Source organism: Chiloscyllium punctatum, chromosome 15 (assembly GCF_047496795.1).
Source record: "Chiloscyllium punctatum isolate Juve2018m chromosome 15, sChiPun1.3, whole genome shotgun sequence".
Lineage (NCBI taxonomy): Eukaryota > Metazoa > Chordata > Chondrichthyes > Orectolobiformes > Hemiscylliidae > Chiloscyllium > Chiloscyllium punctatum.
Genome location: NC_092753.1, coordinates 77,473,104 through 77,490,514, shown reverse-complemented (window position 1 = coordinate 77,490,514; position 17,411 = coordinate 77,473,104). Strand labels below are relative to the sequence as shown.

Below are 17,411 nucleotides of genomic sequence, written 5' to 3'. Positions count from 1 at the left end.
ATGTATATATCTTTGAAATTGGGTTGTGGTTAATTAACTTGATAATTACCTTAGATTTCTTAGCATAATTTAACATTTTCATTTTTATTTATGCCTAGGACCCAAGGTCATGCACAGATTTACGCTGTGCGTTCCAGCAGAGTCTTGTGTACTGGCTTCACCCCTCACTGCCATGGCTATCACTTTTTCCTCGAATAGGAGCAGAGCGGAAAATGGCAGGCAAGAACACTCCATGGTCACAAGATGAGGAACTCCAACAAGTGCTGATGAGTGAATGGTATGGGGTTTTCTTTAATGAACTTCAATTGTATAATGCTAAACAATCAAATGATCGAAAATCTATTGGAATGTATTCATGTACAGGTACAAATTGTTTCTGAAGCATGTTGAACACACCAAAGGTCTAGGCTGGTTTATTACTCCATGTGCCATCATATTGATTGAATAGCTTTCTCAGTTGTCAAATTCTGAGTGTCTCACTTTTGGGACTACCTGCTGTATTTTTTTGTCAGCTTGCTTAAGTCAACATTCAGCTCCTCCATTCAGAATCTGAGGAAGTTCTCATGTCTTGGTCAAGATTCCACTTTCAGTGCCATCCTAGAAACTGTTTTTTGTTTATTTGTGGTTAAAAATTTTGGACAACCTAGCAGTTATATTTTATTGCACCACAACACTACAAATGTAATGTAAATTAAACCATCTGTTTCTGCAAAATCACAAATTTGCTTATTGCACCAAGAAATAAATAACAACAAAGTTCCGAATCTACAGGCAAAAATTGCACAATCTGATTTTTAACCTATTTATTAATGAACTCTGCATTCATGAATTTCATCATTTGTGGTGGGTCTCGAACAGAGCCCCCTCCGCTACAGAGGAAAAGCTATATTCATTAAAAAGTACTTTGACCTTCAATGGCTATGAAATTATTTAAAAAGGGGCACCTTTCTTTCCTTTACTGCTGATCCAATTACAGTTTCATGTGTGTTTGCAAATTGAATGCTATGAGCTATTGTGACACTGTGATAGTATCCTGTCTCTCAGAAATTCTTGTTTCAAGTCCCACTTGCACTGAAAATGTGTCTTAACATATTCAAACAGCTTTATTCAAAATACCTAAAAGTTGAATGGTATACACTGTCTAAGCTCGCACTTGAATGGTCTCTGTATAGGAACTGTATAGGAATCCAATTCCTAGAGAAATCAAAATTTAATTTTGGCAGTGCCTGCTGAATGAACACGATTGAGAGAAAAGTAAATTTGATTAGTTTCAGTTGATACCTTTTTCTGTTAAATTTCTCTAGGTCACTCAGCTTTAGTTCATTATACAATTTACTACGAGCCAAACTTTGCCCCTATTTCTACTTCTGCACCTATCAATTTACAGTGCTGTTCCGAGCACCAGGAGTTGCAGGAAGTGGTGTGCTTACAGCTGTTATTTCACCTACAACAAGGGGTCTCAGAGAAGCTATGAAAAATGAAGGTAAGATCTAATGTATATGTAAAACTGTTGTTTTGGGAAAATCCCTGTTAAAACTTTCTGTCCAGGGTTGGCCCTCATGTTATACAGTGACAAGAGATCTGTAGCACAGGAAAAGGCCCTTCAACAAGTCAGCGCTAGCCAAAACCGACCACCCAACTATTCTAATCCCATTTTCCAGCACTTGACCCGTGCCTTGGTGTTGCAAGTGCACATCTAAATATTACTTAAATGATATGAAGGTTTCTGCTTCTACCACATTTACAGGCAGAGAGTTGTATGGTCCCACCACCATCTAGATGGAAAAAAAATCCTCACCACCTCTAAATCACTTCCCCTTATCTTAAATCAATCCCTCAATCAAGAACCAATGATCCCTCCAACAAGTGGAAAAGTTTCCTCTTGTCCACCCTGTCTGTGCCCCTCCATAATTTTAAACATCTCAATCATGTTCACCTTCCCTCCTCACCCCACAACCCACCCCAGTATCCTCTGCACCAAACTAAACTCATAACTCAAACTCACCAGCCCTAGCGACATCTCATCCCTCCTGGATACAATATTCTAACCAGAGCCTAATCAATGTTGATTCATGCATTCTATTGATACAGATCTGAGTGGCTTTCTGAGATGAATTTTTGAATGTTTCCACAGTGTTAATATCTAAAGTTACTTTGAGACTGCTCATATAATACTCCATTATGTAATGTTTCTCCTCTTTCTGCCCAGTTCACTCAGATGAGTTTATCATCCAGTTGACACTTATTGATATTCCAATTATGAGAATGATTGGTCATTGAAAACAGCAACAAAGGCAACAAACATGATCACAATACTGTACTTGATGGATGATGCTGTCTTTACATAGGAATCATGTTTTCTTTGCCCTTACTGGAAGATGATAAAAATGGGAAAAAAGAAAAAAGTGAAATTACAGATGTGGCAAAAGACACTCTAGGTCCTGAAACACAGGAAGAAAACTCTGATCTCAAGTAAGTCTACCTTAATGCTATATTGATGTGAAAAATGTTATTAGCACACATCTTGTATATCAGTTGAATTTAAATGTTTTGACAGTCACATTTCAAAGAAAATTTAGGTTTTAAAATAACACCTTTAATAAAATAAGTCCAAATTAATGTCTTTTTATGGAGTAGATGTAGACCAAGCAAAACATTTGTGATAAATCTTTGTTGCAGCTTTTTTTTATTGTAGGACTTCCAGCAATTCTGTCACCAAAGCCTCGAACTGAATCAAACCTTCTCACTAAATAAAGCTACATTAAACCATCCATTTGTAAAACTAAGCCCCAGGAATATCAATACAATTTTATTTCAAAAGTCTGGCCTTGAGTTTTGTATCATTGGATATGAATGTCTAAGTGTTTTCTCTCCAGCTGTGCTTCCTTTCTTCCACCACCACACCATTGTCTGTCTCCAGAGTATATTATTTGTTGATGGGATCCTCTTACCACTCTTTAGTTTTCTTTTCCTCCATCAGCATTGTTGTTGCTGCCGCTAAATATTGGCATCTGAGCAAGCCAATACTCTCATCTCCAATTGGGTTTAAAATGAACTGTCATTAACAGTAACCACTTCCCTGAACGTTTTTCCACAAATTAGTCATTCATTTAAAATTCCTAAAAAAAAAACTTGATTCCAACCACTTGCCTCCATCCTGAACCAAAGTGACCCCAAAAACTGAATGTGCTCCTTGTGCATCCAGGATCATCTTCAAATTTCTCATTTCTCATCTTTTTGTTTTCCTTTTTAATCAGATTTTCTTTATAAAAATCATCGTATCTGCACTCACTTTAAATGTTAAATATGTTTTTTGTATATTTCATAAATAGTAAATGGACATTTCCCAGTGGATTCAAGTATACCAAAAATTGGTGGTGTTTTTTCTTTTGAAACCAATTACCTTTTAGCTGTAAATCACTTCTACACTGCTGAGACGAGCTTCATATTCCAGGATTATTCAAATTTTAACTATCTGCTGAAGTTGAAATTATTAGTTGAATTTAAATTCCACCAGTTGTCATGATGGAGTTTAAACCCATACCTCCAGAGCATTTGCCAGGTCTGTCTATTCGTGGTACAATTGTATTATCATTGTGCTACCATTTCCATTCTGTCCCAGTGGTCAAATAGTTTGTGAGCAATTATCATTCGCATGTATACAAAAGGTACAGGCACATCGATAAGCTACATGAAAGGTTGGCACTGTACCCAAACATAGTCTGCAATATGCTTCATCATTCTCTGAAACAAGTTAGCACCTTGTGTGAGGAAACTTAACTTTCATTTTTTCTTACAGGTAGAAAACTGAAACATTTCTACATATCTGCTATGCATCTCATCCTGCTTTTCTTTGAAAAAAAATCACCCTAATTTCCTATATTCCCCCTCCTATTGTCATCCAAAACATGATGCTGAAAATTGAACTCAGATACTGTCCACCAAATAAATCTACCAACAGACTGACTGCTTTTTTTTAAAAAAAACATTTTGTTCTAATATTAGAATTCTGAGTGTAATGAATTTTTGATCTATTTGCTAGAAGCCACCTGGAATAAAGGGAGAATGGTCCTACACTGACAAATAGACTCTTAAACTGACCAATCAAAACAATGTGTATAAACTAAAATTGCATATTATCATAGGTTGTTCAGTGATAGTTTTTTTTACTTAAAAAAGAAAATAGAAGCTGGGGGAAGCAGACATTCAGAAAAATGAGAAATAGTTAATGGTTTTAGTTGGGATTCTTTATCAAAACAGAAAAGTCGTCCAGATACTGTAGTGTGTAACTATAAATCAATAGTACAATTGTAAATAAATACGATTCATTAATACACCAATATGTTTTAATAAACCGGCACTCAATTGAAAGCTGAAGAAATGTATACTGGATGTAATTAATTTTCTAGAGTAAGGAAGCCAATTTTCAACTTTAAAAAAAAATTGCAGATGCTGGAGATCTGAAATAAAATCAAAGTGTTGGAGAAACCTGGTGGGTTTGACAGCATGTGTGCAGACAGAAAGATTTCAATATTAGAGTCCACTGACTCCTCAGAACTGTGGTCTTCTCTCCAAGAAAAGTAATTGGATTCTAAATCAAATGATATATTCAAATTTGTATAACTAGGTTAAAGTGGTTATGACACCGTAATATGATGACGATTCTGTTTTTTAAAAGTATTTTTACATTAATGCATCTCTAAAGTCATGAAGGATTAACTGACACATTAATAATATTTTTCTATGTTAATGTAGAGAACCAGCTGGTAGTAGTGATGATGATGATGATGATGATGGAGGGATGTCCTGGCTCAAAGAGATGGGAGTGCAGGACAAAATTAAGAAGCCTGATTCTGTAGCCATTAAACTGTATCCTTTTTAAACCCTGACTTTGTGTTGGATGAAGAATTGAAACACACTTCTGAAAAAGGGTCACTGGAACCCAAAATGTTAACAACTCTGCTTTTTCTCCACAGATGCTGCTAGACCTGCTGGATTGTTCCAGCGATTTTTGTTTTTGTTTCTGACTTCCAGCATTTGCACTGCTTTGATTTTCTTTAGAAATAGACTTTGTTAATTTACTGAGGAGAGTTTGTCATAAATTTTTAAGTTTAACAGGTTTCAAATGTGTTCTGTTTGCAAAAATATTATATGTAACCAAAAAACACTGACAGTAACAATTCTTGAACTGGAAATAAGCTCCTTTTTTGTGTATCTATGGAATGTAGATGTCATTCAATGTTATCTGTTATTGCCCTTGAACATGGTGAGTAGCTTTCTTTCATCACTGCAGTCCATCCGCTGAAGGGCGGGGATGGGATTTGGACGTGGCTAATGCAATTAAATGGGCGGCTCAGTGGTTAGCACTGCGGCCTCACAGCCCAAGGAACCCGACTTCGCTTCCACCTCCTCACAGCTGCCTGTGTGGAGTTTGCACATTCACCTTGTGTCTGTGAGTTTCCTCTGGGTGCTCTGGTTTCCTGAGCAGGTTACCAAGTCTACTACTGTTGCTGACAGGCTATTCCATGACCCAACTACTGTGAGTAAAGAAACTATCCCTGATATCTGTCCTAAATCAGTCACCCCTCAATTTGAAGTTATGTCCCCTCGTGTTGGCCTTCACCATCTGAGGAAAAAGTCTCTTACTGTCCACCCTATCTAACCGTCTGATTATCTTTATACGTCTCAATTAAGTCACCTCTCAACCTTCTTCTCTCCAACGAAAACCGCCTCAGTTCCCTCAGCCTTTCCTCGTAAGACCAGGCAACATCCTAGTAAATCTCCTCTGAATCCTTTCTAAAGCTTCCTATAATGCAGTGACCAGAACTGCACGGAATACTCCAGACATGGCCCTACCTGTGTCTTGTACAGTTGAAGCATGACCTTGTGGCTCCGAAACTTAATCCCCCTAACGATACACGCCAACATACCATTATGCCTTCTTAACAACACTATCAACCTGGGTGGCAACTTTCTGGGATTTATGCACCTGGGCACCAAGATCTCTCTTTTCATCCGCAATACCAAGAATCTTACCATTAGCCCAGTACTCTGTATTCCTGTTATTTCTTCCGAAGTGAACCACCTCATGCTTTTCCTAATTAGACTCCATTTGCCACTTCTGAGCTCAGCTCTGCATCTTACCTGTGTCCTCTGTAACCCACAATATCCTTCGGTCCTATCCACAACTCTGCCTACCCTAGTGTCATCTGTAAATTTACTAACTCATCCTTCTACACCAACATCCAGATCATTTATAAAAATGAGAAACAGCAGTAGCCTAAAACAGATCATTGCGGCACACTACTGGTAACTGAGCTCCATGATGAGTATTTCCCATCAACCACCAGTCTCTGTCTTCTTTCAGCTAGCTAATTTCTGATCCAAACTGCTAGACCAGCTTCAATCCTGAAGCTCCTTATTTTGTGCATTGGCCTACCATGTGGAACCTTATCAAATGCCTTCCTGAAGTCCATATACATCACATCAACTGTCGTACCTTCATCCAAGACCTTGGAGTGCGGGTTCATACTCCTTGAAAGTGGTGTTGCAGGTGGATAGGATAGTGAAGAAGGCATTTGGTATGCTTTCCTTTATTGGTCAGAGTATTGAGTACAGGAGTTGGGAGGTCATGTTGCGGCTGTACAGGACATTGGTTAGGCCACTGTTGGAATGTTGCGTGCAATTCTGGTCGTCTTCCTATTGGAAAGATGTTGTGACACTTGAGAGGGTTCAGAAAAGATTTACAAGGATGTCACCACAGTTGGAAGATTTGAGCTATAGGCAGAGGCTGAACAGGCTGGAGCTGTTTTTCCTGGAGCATCGGAGGCTGAGGGGTGACCTTAAAGAGGTTCACAAAATTGAGGGGCGTGGATAGGATAAGTAGACAAAGTCTTTTCCCTGGGGTGTTGGGGGAGGGGAGAAGAGTCCAGAACTAGAGGGCATAGGTTTAGGGTGAGAGGGGAAAGATATGAAAGAGACCTAAGGATAACCTTTCACAGCAGGGGGTGATAATGCATTGAATGAGCTGCAGAGGAAGTAATGAAGGCTACTACAATTGCAACATTTTAAAAAGCATCTGGATGGGTCTATGAATAGGATAGGTTTGGAGGGATATGGGCCAGGTCCTGGCAGGTTAGACTAGATTGAGTTGGGATATCTGGTCAGTATGAACAGGTTGGACCGAAGGGACTATTTCTGTGCTTTACATCTCTATGACCTGTTTTGTCACCTTTTCGAAGGTTAGTGAGGCACGACCTACCCTTCTCAAAACCTTGTTGACTATCCCTAATCAAATTATTCCGTTCCAGATGATTATAAATCTTTTCCAACACCTTACCCACAACCGAAGTAAGGCTCACTGGCCTATAATTATCAGGGTTGTCCCGACTCCCCATCTTAAACAAGAGAACAATATTTGCTATCCTCCAGTCTTCTGGCACTACTCCTGTCGACAATGATGACATAAAGATCAAAACCAAAGGTTCTGCAATCTTCTCTCTGACTCCCCCAAGAATCCCATCTGGCGGTGGGATCTCATCTATTTTCAGATCTTCCAAAATTGATAAAACCTCCTCTTTGTCAACCTCAATCCAATCTAATCTTGTAGCCTGTATCTCCGTATTCTCACTAACATAAGCGCTTTCTCATGTCTTCAGATTCCACATACAACTTTCCACTACTATCTTTGGCCCTAATCATACTCTAGTCATTCTTTTATTCTTGATATACCTATAGAAGGCCTTAGGGTTTTTCTTGATCCTATCCGCCAACAACTTCTCGTGTCCCCTCCTGGCTCCTTTTAATCCTCTCTTTAGATCTTTTCTGGCTAACTTCTCAAGCCCCCTAACTGAGCCATCACACCTCATCCTCACATAAGCCTTGCTCTTCCTCTTGACAAGAGCTTCAACTTCTTTAGTAAACCATGGCTCCCCCTCTCAACAACTACTTCCCTGCCTGATAGTTATGTACTTATCAACACTCCACAGTAGCTGTTCTTTGAATAACAGCTTCACATTTCAAGTGTGTCTATCCCCTGCAGTTTCCTTTTACATCCTAAATCTTTACCTAATTGCATCATAATTGCCTTTCTCCCAGTTACACCTTTTTCCCTGCAGTATATACCTTTCCCAGCTCATTGCTATTGTAAACATAACCGGATTATGGTCACTATTGCCACAGTGCTCACCTACCTCCAAATCTAACCCCTGGCCAGGTTCATTCCCTAGTTCAAATCCAATATGGCATTGCCCCTTGTTGGCCTGTCTACATACTGTCAGAAAACCCTCCACACATTGAACAAAACTGACCCATTTAAACTATTTCCACTATTGTATTCCTAATCAGTATTGGGGAAGTTCAAGTCCTGCATAACAACTGTCCTGTTACTCTTTCTCCTATCGAGAATCACCTTTGCTATCCTTCCCCACTCATCTTTAGAATAATTCTGAGGCCTATAGAAAACTCCCAATAGGGTGACCTCTCATTTTCTGTTTCTAACTTCAGCCCAAACTACCTCTGGATGAGTCCTCAAATGTTATCTCTACTGCTGTAATACTACCCTTGATTAATAATGCCACACCCTCGCCTCTTTTACCATTTTCTCTGTTCTTGCTGAAATATCTAAATCCCAAAATCTACAACAATCATTCCTGTTCCACTTCTAGCCATGTCTCTGAAATGGCCACAACATCGAAATCCCAGGTACCAACCCATGCTGCAAGTTCACCCACCTCATTCCAGATGGTCTTCTCGCCGAAGTACATACATTTCAAGCCAACATCCTGATTGCTGGTGCCCCCTCGCAATCTTGTAAACCTATCCCTGACCTCACTACCCGCAACTTCATGTACACTGGAATTACAATTTAGGAAGCATCCTCTTACTGCAATAATTTAAACCCCACCGAGAGCATTAGCAAATTTCTTCTCCAGGATATTGGTACCCCTCTGGTTCAGGTGAAGACCATCCTGTTTGTAGAGGTCCCACCTTCCCCAGAAAGAGCTCCAATTATCCAAGAATCCAAACCCCTCCCTCCCGCACCATCGCTGCAGCCACTTGTTCCACTCTGCTCTCTCCCTGTTCCTCACTTCACTAGCACGTGGCACAGGCAACAAACCAGAGACGATAACTGTTTGCCCTAGCTCCCCGAATTTCTCTCTTAGATCACCACCTTTCTTCCTACCAATGTCATTGGTGCCTATGTAGACCACGACTTGAAGCTGCTTCCCCTCTCCCTCAAAGATCCCGAAAACGCCATCAGAGGCATCACAAGCCCTGGCACCTGGGAAGCAACGCACCAATCGTGAGTCTCTCTTGCTCCCACAAAAACTCTATCCCCCTAACTATGGAGTCCCCAATGACTAAAGCTCTGTTCCTCTTTCCCCCTTCCCTTCTGAGCAACAGGGATATACTCTGCGCCAGAGACATGTGCCCACTGCTTACCCCTGGTAAGTCTCTCACATCCCTGTCCCAACAGTATTCAAAATGGTATACCCGTTGTTGAGGGGGACCACCACAGGATATCCCTGCACTGCCTGTCGGTACCCTTTCCTACCCCTGACGGTAACCTTCTTCACTACCTCTGTATAACTCCTCTCAATAACCCCGTCCGCCTTCTGAATGTTCCGAAGTTCATCCTGCTCCAGTTCCCTAACACTGTCCTCAAGGAGCTGGAGTTGGGTGCTCTTCCCACAAGTGAAGACAGCAAGAACACTACAGGTGACCCTTCTTCCCACATACTGCTAGAGGAACATTCAACTGCCCTCACCTCCATTCCCGCTATTCTAAATTCCCAAATAGACCGCCGGAAACAAATTCAAATGAAACAAAAAAGAAAATATTTGTCATCCTAACAAAAGACGCACAAACTTTTTTTTTGGTTAAGAGGAGGATGAGTGGGAGATACTCCGAATAGTATTTCGGGTAAAGCAACTGCCCAAATATGTGACCCTCTGACTGCATCCAGGAACTGAAGACAAACTGGATCTAAAATATAAACCGTATACTCATGTATCCTGACGGGCTCTGCTGCTCCTTGGAGACCCTTGTGACCTCTCCAACTGTGTCCAGGAACTGATTCCATGGACCGAGTGACCTGCTTCTACACTGTAAGGATTCTATGATCAATGTCAAAGGAAGGTGGTTAGAATTAGACAATTTTGTTGGAGAGGGTTGCTTGAAATTTGTGTAGTACACTTCCCATATGTGCTTATTAGCCAAAACCTGAAAGTGGTCTGGGTCTTGCTACATGTGGGAACAGACTCATTTTTGATATGCAGGATTGGCAATTGCTGTGTTTAGCTCAATCAGTTTTGACCTTTGTAGCATGAAGGTTATTGATGAGCAGCTAAAGGTCCATGGAACTAGGAACGCTGCTGTGTGGACCTCTTGTAGCAATGTCCTTTATCTGAGATGATTGATCTCCAATAGCTACAATTTTCCATTTGTGCTAGGAATGACTCCATCTCAGGAGAGATTCACCCCCTTATTGCCATTCACTCTATCTTCATTTTGGCTCCCTAATGAGCCCAGTAAGGGTTTGAATGAGTAAGAAAGTGGAAGTCATCTTGAGCTGGCTTGACTGGCTACTTGATCTATTCCTGTTTCTTGTGGCGCAAGCTAATAGTATGGCCTGAAGTCAACTGATGTCTTTTTATTTCCACACTCTTTCTGGCTGCTTGTCTCCAGGCATTCTGCCAGTGAGGACCTCCCTGGTCTCAACACCTATTCCAGTGAATTTGAGTCATCCTTATATGTGTGCTTGTATCGCAGATGTGGCGGTACAATTTGTCTTATGCCAATGTACAATTTGTCTGTTGAATGTCTTTGGAAACTTGATCCTTTCTATCGCCCTTTGCAGATGCATAAATAAGAAATGCAAGCAGGAAAAGGACATTCAGCCTCTTCTGCTCCATTCACCACCACCCCTTCCCCCACTCCTAACTCTCCTTGCATAACCTTTGGTTTACTTGCCAATGAAAAATATGTCTCACTCAGCATTTTCTATAATTAATGACTAAGGCTCCACTGCTTGCTGGGGAAGAGAATTCCAAACATTAACAATACAATAGAAGAGATTGCTTCTCACTCCTGCATTCAGTGGAGACTTCTTTAACCTGTACCTCTAGATTTCCTACGAGAACATGCTCTCAGCACTTACCAGGTCACACCCTCCTAGAATTTCTTAAACTTCAATAACATCACCTCATTCTTCTAAACTCCAATGAGTATAGACTCATCCTTTCCTCATTAATATAAACTCCTCGTCCTAGAACCAAGCCAACTGAACTTTCTGTGAACTACCACCAAGGTGTTGGAGCAGTAATTAATCAAACTGGTTTGTCCATCTTTGAATTGCACATGCCAGGCAGTTTTCCACAAAGAAGAAAACAACAAATAATCTTTGTAAGCATATGAATAGTCTCATTTGTTTGTTAACCTTGCAAGTTTAATATATTTTAGTGAGTTGGTCACATTCATTTGATATAATGCTGTAAACCACTTGTTACTTTTTACATTGATGTCTGAGCGATATGTGACCAGTGACCCTTCAAGTTTATTAATGAAATGTGCTTCTGGATTAGTGGTGCTGGAAGAGCACAGCAGTTCAGGCAGCATCCAAGGAGCTCGAAATCGACGTTTCTGGCAAAAGCCCTTCATCAGGAATAAAGGCAGTGAGCCTGAAGTGTGGAGAGATAAGCTAGAGGAGGGTGGGGGTGGGGAGAAAGTAGCATGGAGTACAATGGGTGAGTGGAGGAAGGCATGAAGGTGATAGGTCAGGGAGGAGAGGGTGGAGTGGATAGGTGGAAAAGGAGATAGGCAGGTAGGACAAGTCATGGGGACAGTGCTGAGCTGGAAGTTTGGAACTAGGGTGAGGTGGGGGAAGGGGAAATGAGGAAACTGTTGAAGTCCACATTAATACCCTGGGGTTGAAGTGTTCCGAGGCAGAAGATGAGGCGTTCTTTTTCCAGATGTCTGGTGGTGAGGGAGCACCAGTGAAGGAGGCCCAGGACCTCCATGTCCTCGGCAGAGTGGGAGGGGGAGTTGAAATGTTGGGTCACGGGGCGGTGTGGTTGATTGGTGCGGGTGTCCCGGAGATGTTCCCTAAAGCGCTCTACGAGGAGGCGCCCAGTCTCCCCACTGTAGAGGAGACCGCAGCGGGAGCAACGGATACAATAAATGGTATTAGTGGATGTGCAAGTAAAACTTTGATGGATGTGGAAGGCTCCTTTAGGACCTTGGATAGAGGTGTGGGCGCAGGTTTTACAGTTCCTGCAGTGGCAGGGGAAAGTGTCAGGATGGGAGGGTGGGTTGTTGGGCGGGGGGGGGGGGGGGCGTGGACCTGACCAGGTAGTCACGGAGGGAATGGTCTTTGCGGAAAGGGGTGGGGAGGGAAATATATTCCTAGTGGTGGGGTCTGTTTGGAGGTGGCGGAAATGTTGGTGGATGATTTGGTTTATGCGAAGGTTGGTAGGGTGGAAGGTGAGCACCAGGGGCATTCTGTCCTTGTTACGGTTGGAGGGGTGGGGTCTGAGGGCAGAGGTGCAGGATGTGGATGAGATGTGTTGGAGGGCATCTTTAACCATGTGGGAAGGGAAATTGCGGTCTCTAAAGAAGGAGGCATCTGGTGTGTTCTGTGGTGGAACTGGTCCTCCTGGGAGCAGATACGGCGGAGGCGGAGGAATTGGGAATACGGGATGGCATTTTTGCAAGAGGTAGGGTGGTTAAGAGGTGTAATCCAGGTAGCTGTGGGAGTCGGTGGCACTCACCCATTGTACTCTATGCTACTTTCTCCCCAACCCCCCCTCTCCTCTAGCTTATCTCTCCATGCTTCAGGCTCACTGCCTTTATTCCTGATGAAGGGCTTTTGCCAGAAACGTCGATTTCGAAGCTCCTCAGATGCTGCCTGAACTGCTGTGCTCTTCCAGCACCACTAATCCAGAATCTGGTTTCCAGTATCTGCAGTCATTGTTTTTACCACCTTAATGAAATGTGCTGCTTGGCAGACTTTTATGCCCTGATCACCTGATAGGAAGATGATTGTGTGGCAATGTAGAGTTGTGTCAGGACTACTGCAGAAGGAATAAAGCAGCTGACTCTACAGTAACTCTAGAAAGTTCTGGGCAATTAACCTGCATTTGGAAACTTCAAATTGGAGACTTCAGATGATTCCAAGCTGTTTAGTTTAACAGTTATCCAGGAAATTTAAGGAATCAAAAGCTATTCAACTCATTGGTAACTAACGAATTTCAATCCTCCTCCACATGAACCAAGTCTGCTGATCATCCTGACACACCTGACCAGACCTTACTTTCCCCCAACTTGTGCTAAGCCCATATCCATAAAATGCATTCTCCTTCTACCACCTTACCGCCGAGCTGCATCTGGCCCCTTGCCCACCTGCCGAAAGGTGAAAAGGAAAGATGTTTTTAAAAACAACTTTCTGAGAATACCATAAAGGGAGAGAGAAAAGGATAAGAAGGTGAAGGAATGTGGGAAAACAATAAATTAACCAAGCTTTGGTGATGGTAAGGATGGTAAAAACGGCCCACTCCCATTTTTCTGTCCACCCTGCAGGATCCCTGCCTCCCTTTCTGATGAAGGGCTTTTGCCCGAAACATCGATTTTCCTGCTCCGTGGATGCTGCCTGACCTGCTGTGTTTTTCCAGCACCACTCTGATCCAAACTGATGGTAAGGATGAGTGATGGAGAAAGGCAGGTGGTTGTGGTCTTCTATAATCTTCACTATCAGTGACCTAAGTCACTCTTCCGTTCACAATACCTGGTCTACTCAGTTAACCCCAGCACCTCTTCACACAGCACCTTTTCCATGCAAGTGCATGAGTTGCAACACTAGTCATTTTACTCTTCCATTCTCATGACCAAGAGTCCAAACAGTGTTCCATTTTGCTACTTTCTATTTAGTTCATAATATTTGCTGCTGACTATCTAATAGTCTGTATATTGTGAACACCAAATACCGACTGTTCTGTCTCCAAACGTGCAGAATATTTCCAACATTGATTTCATAGTTCACTAATGGAGAAATAAAGTTCCTACCTCTTTTTAAGAAGTGTTATCTTGTAACTTGTGCAGGAATTTACAAGTCCCCACTGAAATGAAATCCAGCATTTTGTTATTCCATTATAGTTGAGTTTTCCTTGATGGTTAATGCTTAATGAAGTCGTAAGGAACACAATGTTGTGCGAATGGACCATAAGCCCGAATCAGCTGTACTGGTGAAAGGCCTTCATACTTTCACTTTGCTAAACTTCCTGATAAACAACAAAAGTATTGTAGCTGGATCTGGGCCCCAGGCAGGGCTTCCACCAACTCTCTTGGCACCTGTTGCATTCAGAGGAGCCACCATGCAAACATTAAAGGTAAGATTCAAGCGTGTAAAATTATTTTCTTTAATGAAGGGAGCTGTGTCTATCATGGTATATTGTATATTTCATTTGATGATTTTGGTTATTTTATCTATATTTTGCCTCATTTCATTTTTTTTGTGCAGCCCAGTTAACACAAAAAACCTTTCTCCTGAGTACCTTCAATACTGTCCTCTCATTTTTATGTCCAAATTGTTTGTTTATCAAAGTTGAGTGCTATGCCACTACTTATATCCTGCCAATGTGAGAATAAAACCTTTTACTGTTTTTTTTTGCCGTGTGAACTAGACAGCCTCTTTCCATGCAGCTACATTCCCTTCAATGCTGTGTACTTTCATTTTTTATTTGGCATTTTTATAAAAAAACCTCGAAGATTCATGTATAATATTGCCTCCATGCCTAATACAAGTTACTGTTAGAAGTCTATGCTAAACATTCACGATTATTCTATAAATGAGCATGAACTATAGAGCATGTCTTACTTTGGATTTCTGTTTTCTTTTAAATCCTTTGCTGCTATTACTACTTTGCCAATCATTCTCAGGAAGCTAAGATAAAATGACTGGATCTAAAGTGTTTACTTTTGCTCCACAGATGCTTTCAGTCTCCAACAATTTCTGCTTTTGTTTCAGATTTTTAGCATCCATGGTTCTTTGTTTTATTTAAGATAAAAGGTACCCATCAAGATTTCTGAGTTGTCAGGGAGGAGTGGTGCCTGAGATCTTGCAGAGGAGATGTTAGCTGCAAGGTGGTGTTTTGTGCATCAGTTAAAATGTGCTTCAGCTTAATCACTTTTGAGTGAATGAAGTGATTTTTGTTTTATCTCCATTCACAGCATCAACAGCTACCTTAAAATTTACTGTTTTTAATTCAAAATCCAGCCCCTGTTGTCCTTTCCATAGTCATTCTTAGAATAAATCATGTTCTTAGATTTCTGACTTATCCAATCATGTGAAAGAAGTACTGAAGAAACAGAAGATTTGCCTGCTATAGCTGCTAGAGAAACCAGTTTGAGAGTTGGTTTGCTCTGGTCTTCAACTGGCATATCTAGATCTTAAAGTACCTAATTGAGGCATATGGTTGATGTTTCTTTTGGAAGTAGGGAATCTTTTATTCAACTGTTAGTGAAACATAATTTGGCCTTCATGAGAACTTTTGGCTTAATACAATTTGTATAAAATATTACATCTTTTTAATTAATGTGGAAGCATAGGACGGAATGAGATACTGTGGCTAAATTAGATTGTCTCCCAAAAAGGACAGGGTGTTGTGTTGCACAAGTAGCTTGCAATGACATGCAATATCCACAAAGCAATTTGTGTGGTTAACCACACCATGGAAAACCTGCAATCCTACCAAAATAGTACACTTCTAGCTGCTTGTCTCTGGCAGGAGAGAATGTTTGCTTGGAGAGCTTTAGTGACTGCCATTCCCAACCACTCCTTTGTCAACAGTGGTTGGTAATCTAAAAAATGTTGCAAATAACTTCAGCCTGGAGGGAGCTAGGTTCATAAGCTTATCAATATGGTCATCATCATGATCAGTGGCAATGCTGTACTTGCTCAAAGGCTGGAACAGTAAGTCTGTTTTCCGGCAAATATCCTTAAATAAGCCAATGCCTCCCATAGTGATCTTCACTGCTGTTAAGAATTGCTCCCATGACACCCATACCTGCCAACGTTGCTTCCTTTCTCAGGAACATACTGCTTTGCAATCCATTTGTTTAGAAATTATGCTGTATTCCAAGGTGTACCCAAAATCTTCTAGCAAGTTGGTTTGTGCAGAAACATTGAAGCTAGTAAAAAAGAAACTTGCTTCACCACTTCTTTTTGACTTTTGCAACTTGAAACACACACTTGTAGTGACAACCATCAAATAATTTAAAGTAATTAATCCCTTTTATATAGTGCTGGTTGAGGAGCGTTAGTGGTGTGATGCAGGTTCCTCCTTTTCAGTTATACCAGGATTCAGATATTTGAATGAAATATTTTTAAGAATGACAATGTTGGGCTGTTGCTTGTAGGACAAAAAGACTCAGATATTCATCAGGAACACTTTGCAGGATCAAATGGGGCTTTGTATGGATGTAAGTTTGCATGCTGACCTGAAAGGTTCAGTTTCATCACCATATTGGGTAATGTCCTCTGTGAGCCTCCGGATGAAGCACTGGTGGTATGGCCTGCTTTTGTGTTTAGATTTCCTTGGGCTAGTGATGTCATTTCCTGTTCTTTTTCACAGGGGGTGGTAAATAGGATCCAAGTCAATGTGTTTGTTGCCATGCTTCTAGGAATTCTTGCGCGTGTCTCTGTTTGGCTTAGTCTCGGGTGGCTTTGTTGTCCCAGTTGAAGTGGTGTCCTTCTTCATCTGTATGTAAAGATACTAGTAAAAATACCTTGCAAGAACTGTAGCAAAAACAACATTGGACAAACAGGCAGAAAACTAGCCACCAGGATACATGAACATCAACCAGGCACAAAAAGACATGACCCACTCTCAATAGTACCTTTACGTACAGATGAGGAAAGACATCACTTTGACTGGGTCAACACATCCATCCTAGGACAAGGCAAACAGACACGTGCAAGAATTCCTAGAAGCATGGCATTCCAACCGGAACTCTATCAACAAACACATTGACTTGAATCCCATTTACCAACCCAAGGAAACCTAAACAGATAAATAAAAAGCAGGCCATACCATCAGGGTTTAATCTGGAGGCTCCCTGGTGTTACCTAGTAGGGCGACGAAACATCTGAAACTGAACCTTCCAGCTCTACGAGCAAACATACATCCAGAACCTCAGCCTGATCTACAAATCTTCTCAAAACTCACTAGGGCTTTGTATGCTTTGGTCAATATTAGCTTGTCCATCCAATTTTATTCCTTTTATTAGACTTTGTAGTGATTAAATACAAATCAATGACTTGTTGGACCGTTTCATTGAGCGGTTGAGAGCCAATCATATTGCTGAGAGTCTGAAGTCACATGTAGGCCAGACCATGTAAGGGTAACAGATTTACC

At 41.2% G+C, this 17,411-nt stretch overlaps 1 protein-coding gene across 2 annotated transcripts in view; it reads left to right on the top strand.

The window, feature by feature from the left end:
* Positions 1–17,411, top strand: part of LOC140486428 (protein downstream neighbor of son homolog) — a 37,113-nt gene that overhangs the window by 14,188 nt on the left and 5,514 nt on the right. For both annotated transcript variants that reach the window (XM_072585545.1, XM_072585544.1), the window contains 5 exons: positions 99–277; positions 1,305–1,483; positions 2,349–2,472; positions 4,756–4,869; positions 14,186–14,384. In XM_072585545.1, coding sequence (XP_072441646.1) covers positions 99–277; positions 1,305–1,483; positions 2,349–2,472; positions 4,756–4,869; positions 14,186–14,384 — 795 coding nt within the window. The remainder of the gene's footprint in view (positions 1–98; positions 278–1,304; positions 1,484–2,348; positions 2,473–4,755; positions 4,870–14,185; positions 14,385–17,411) is intronic.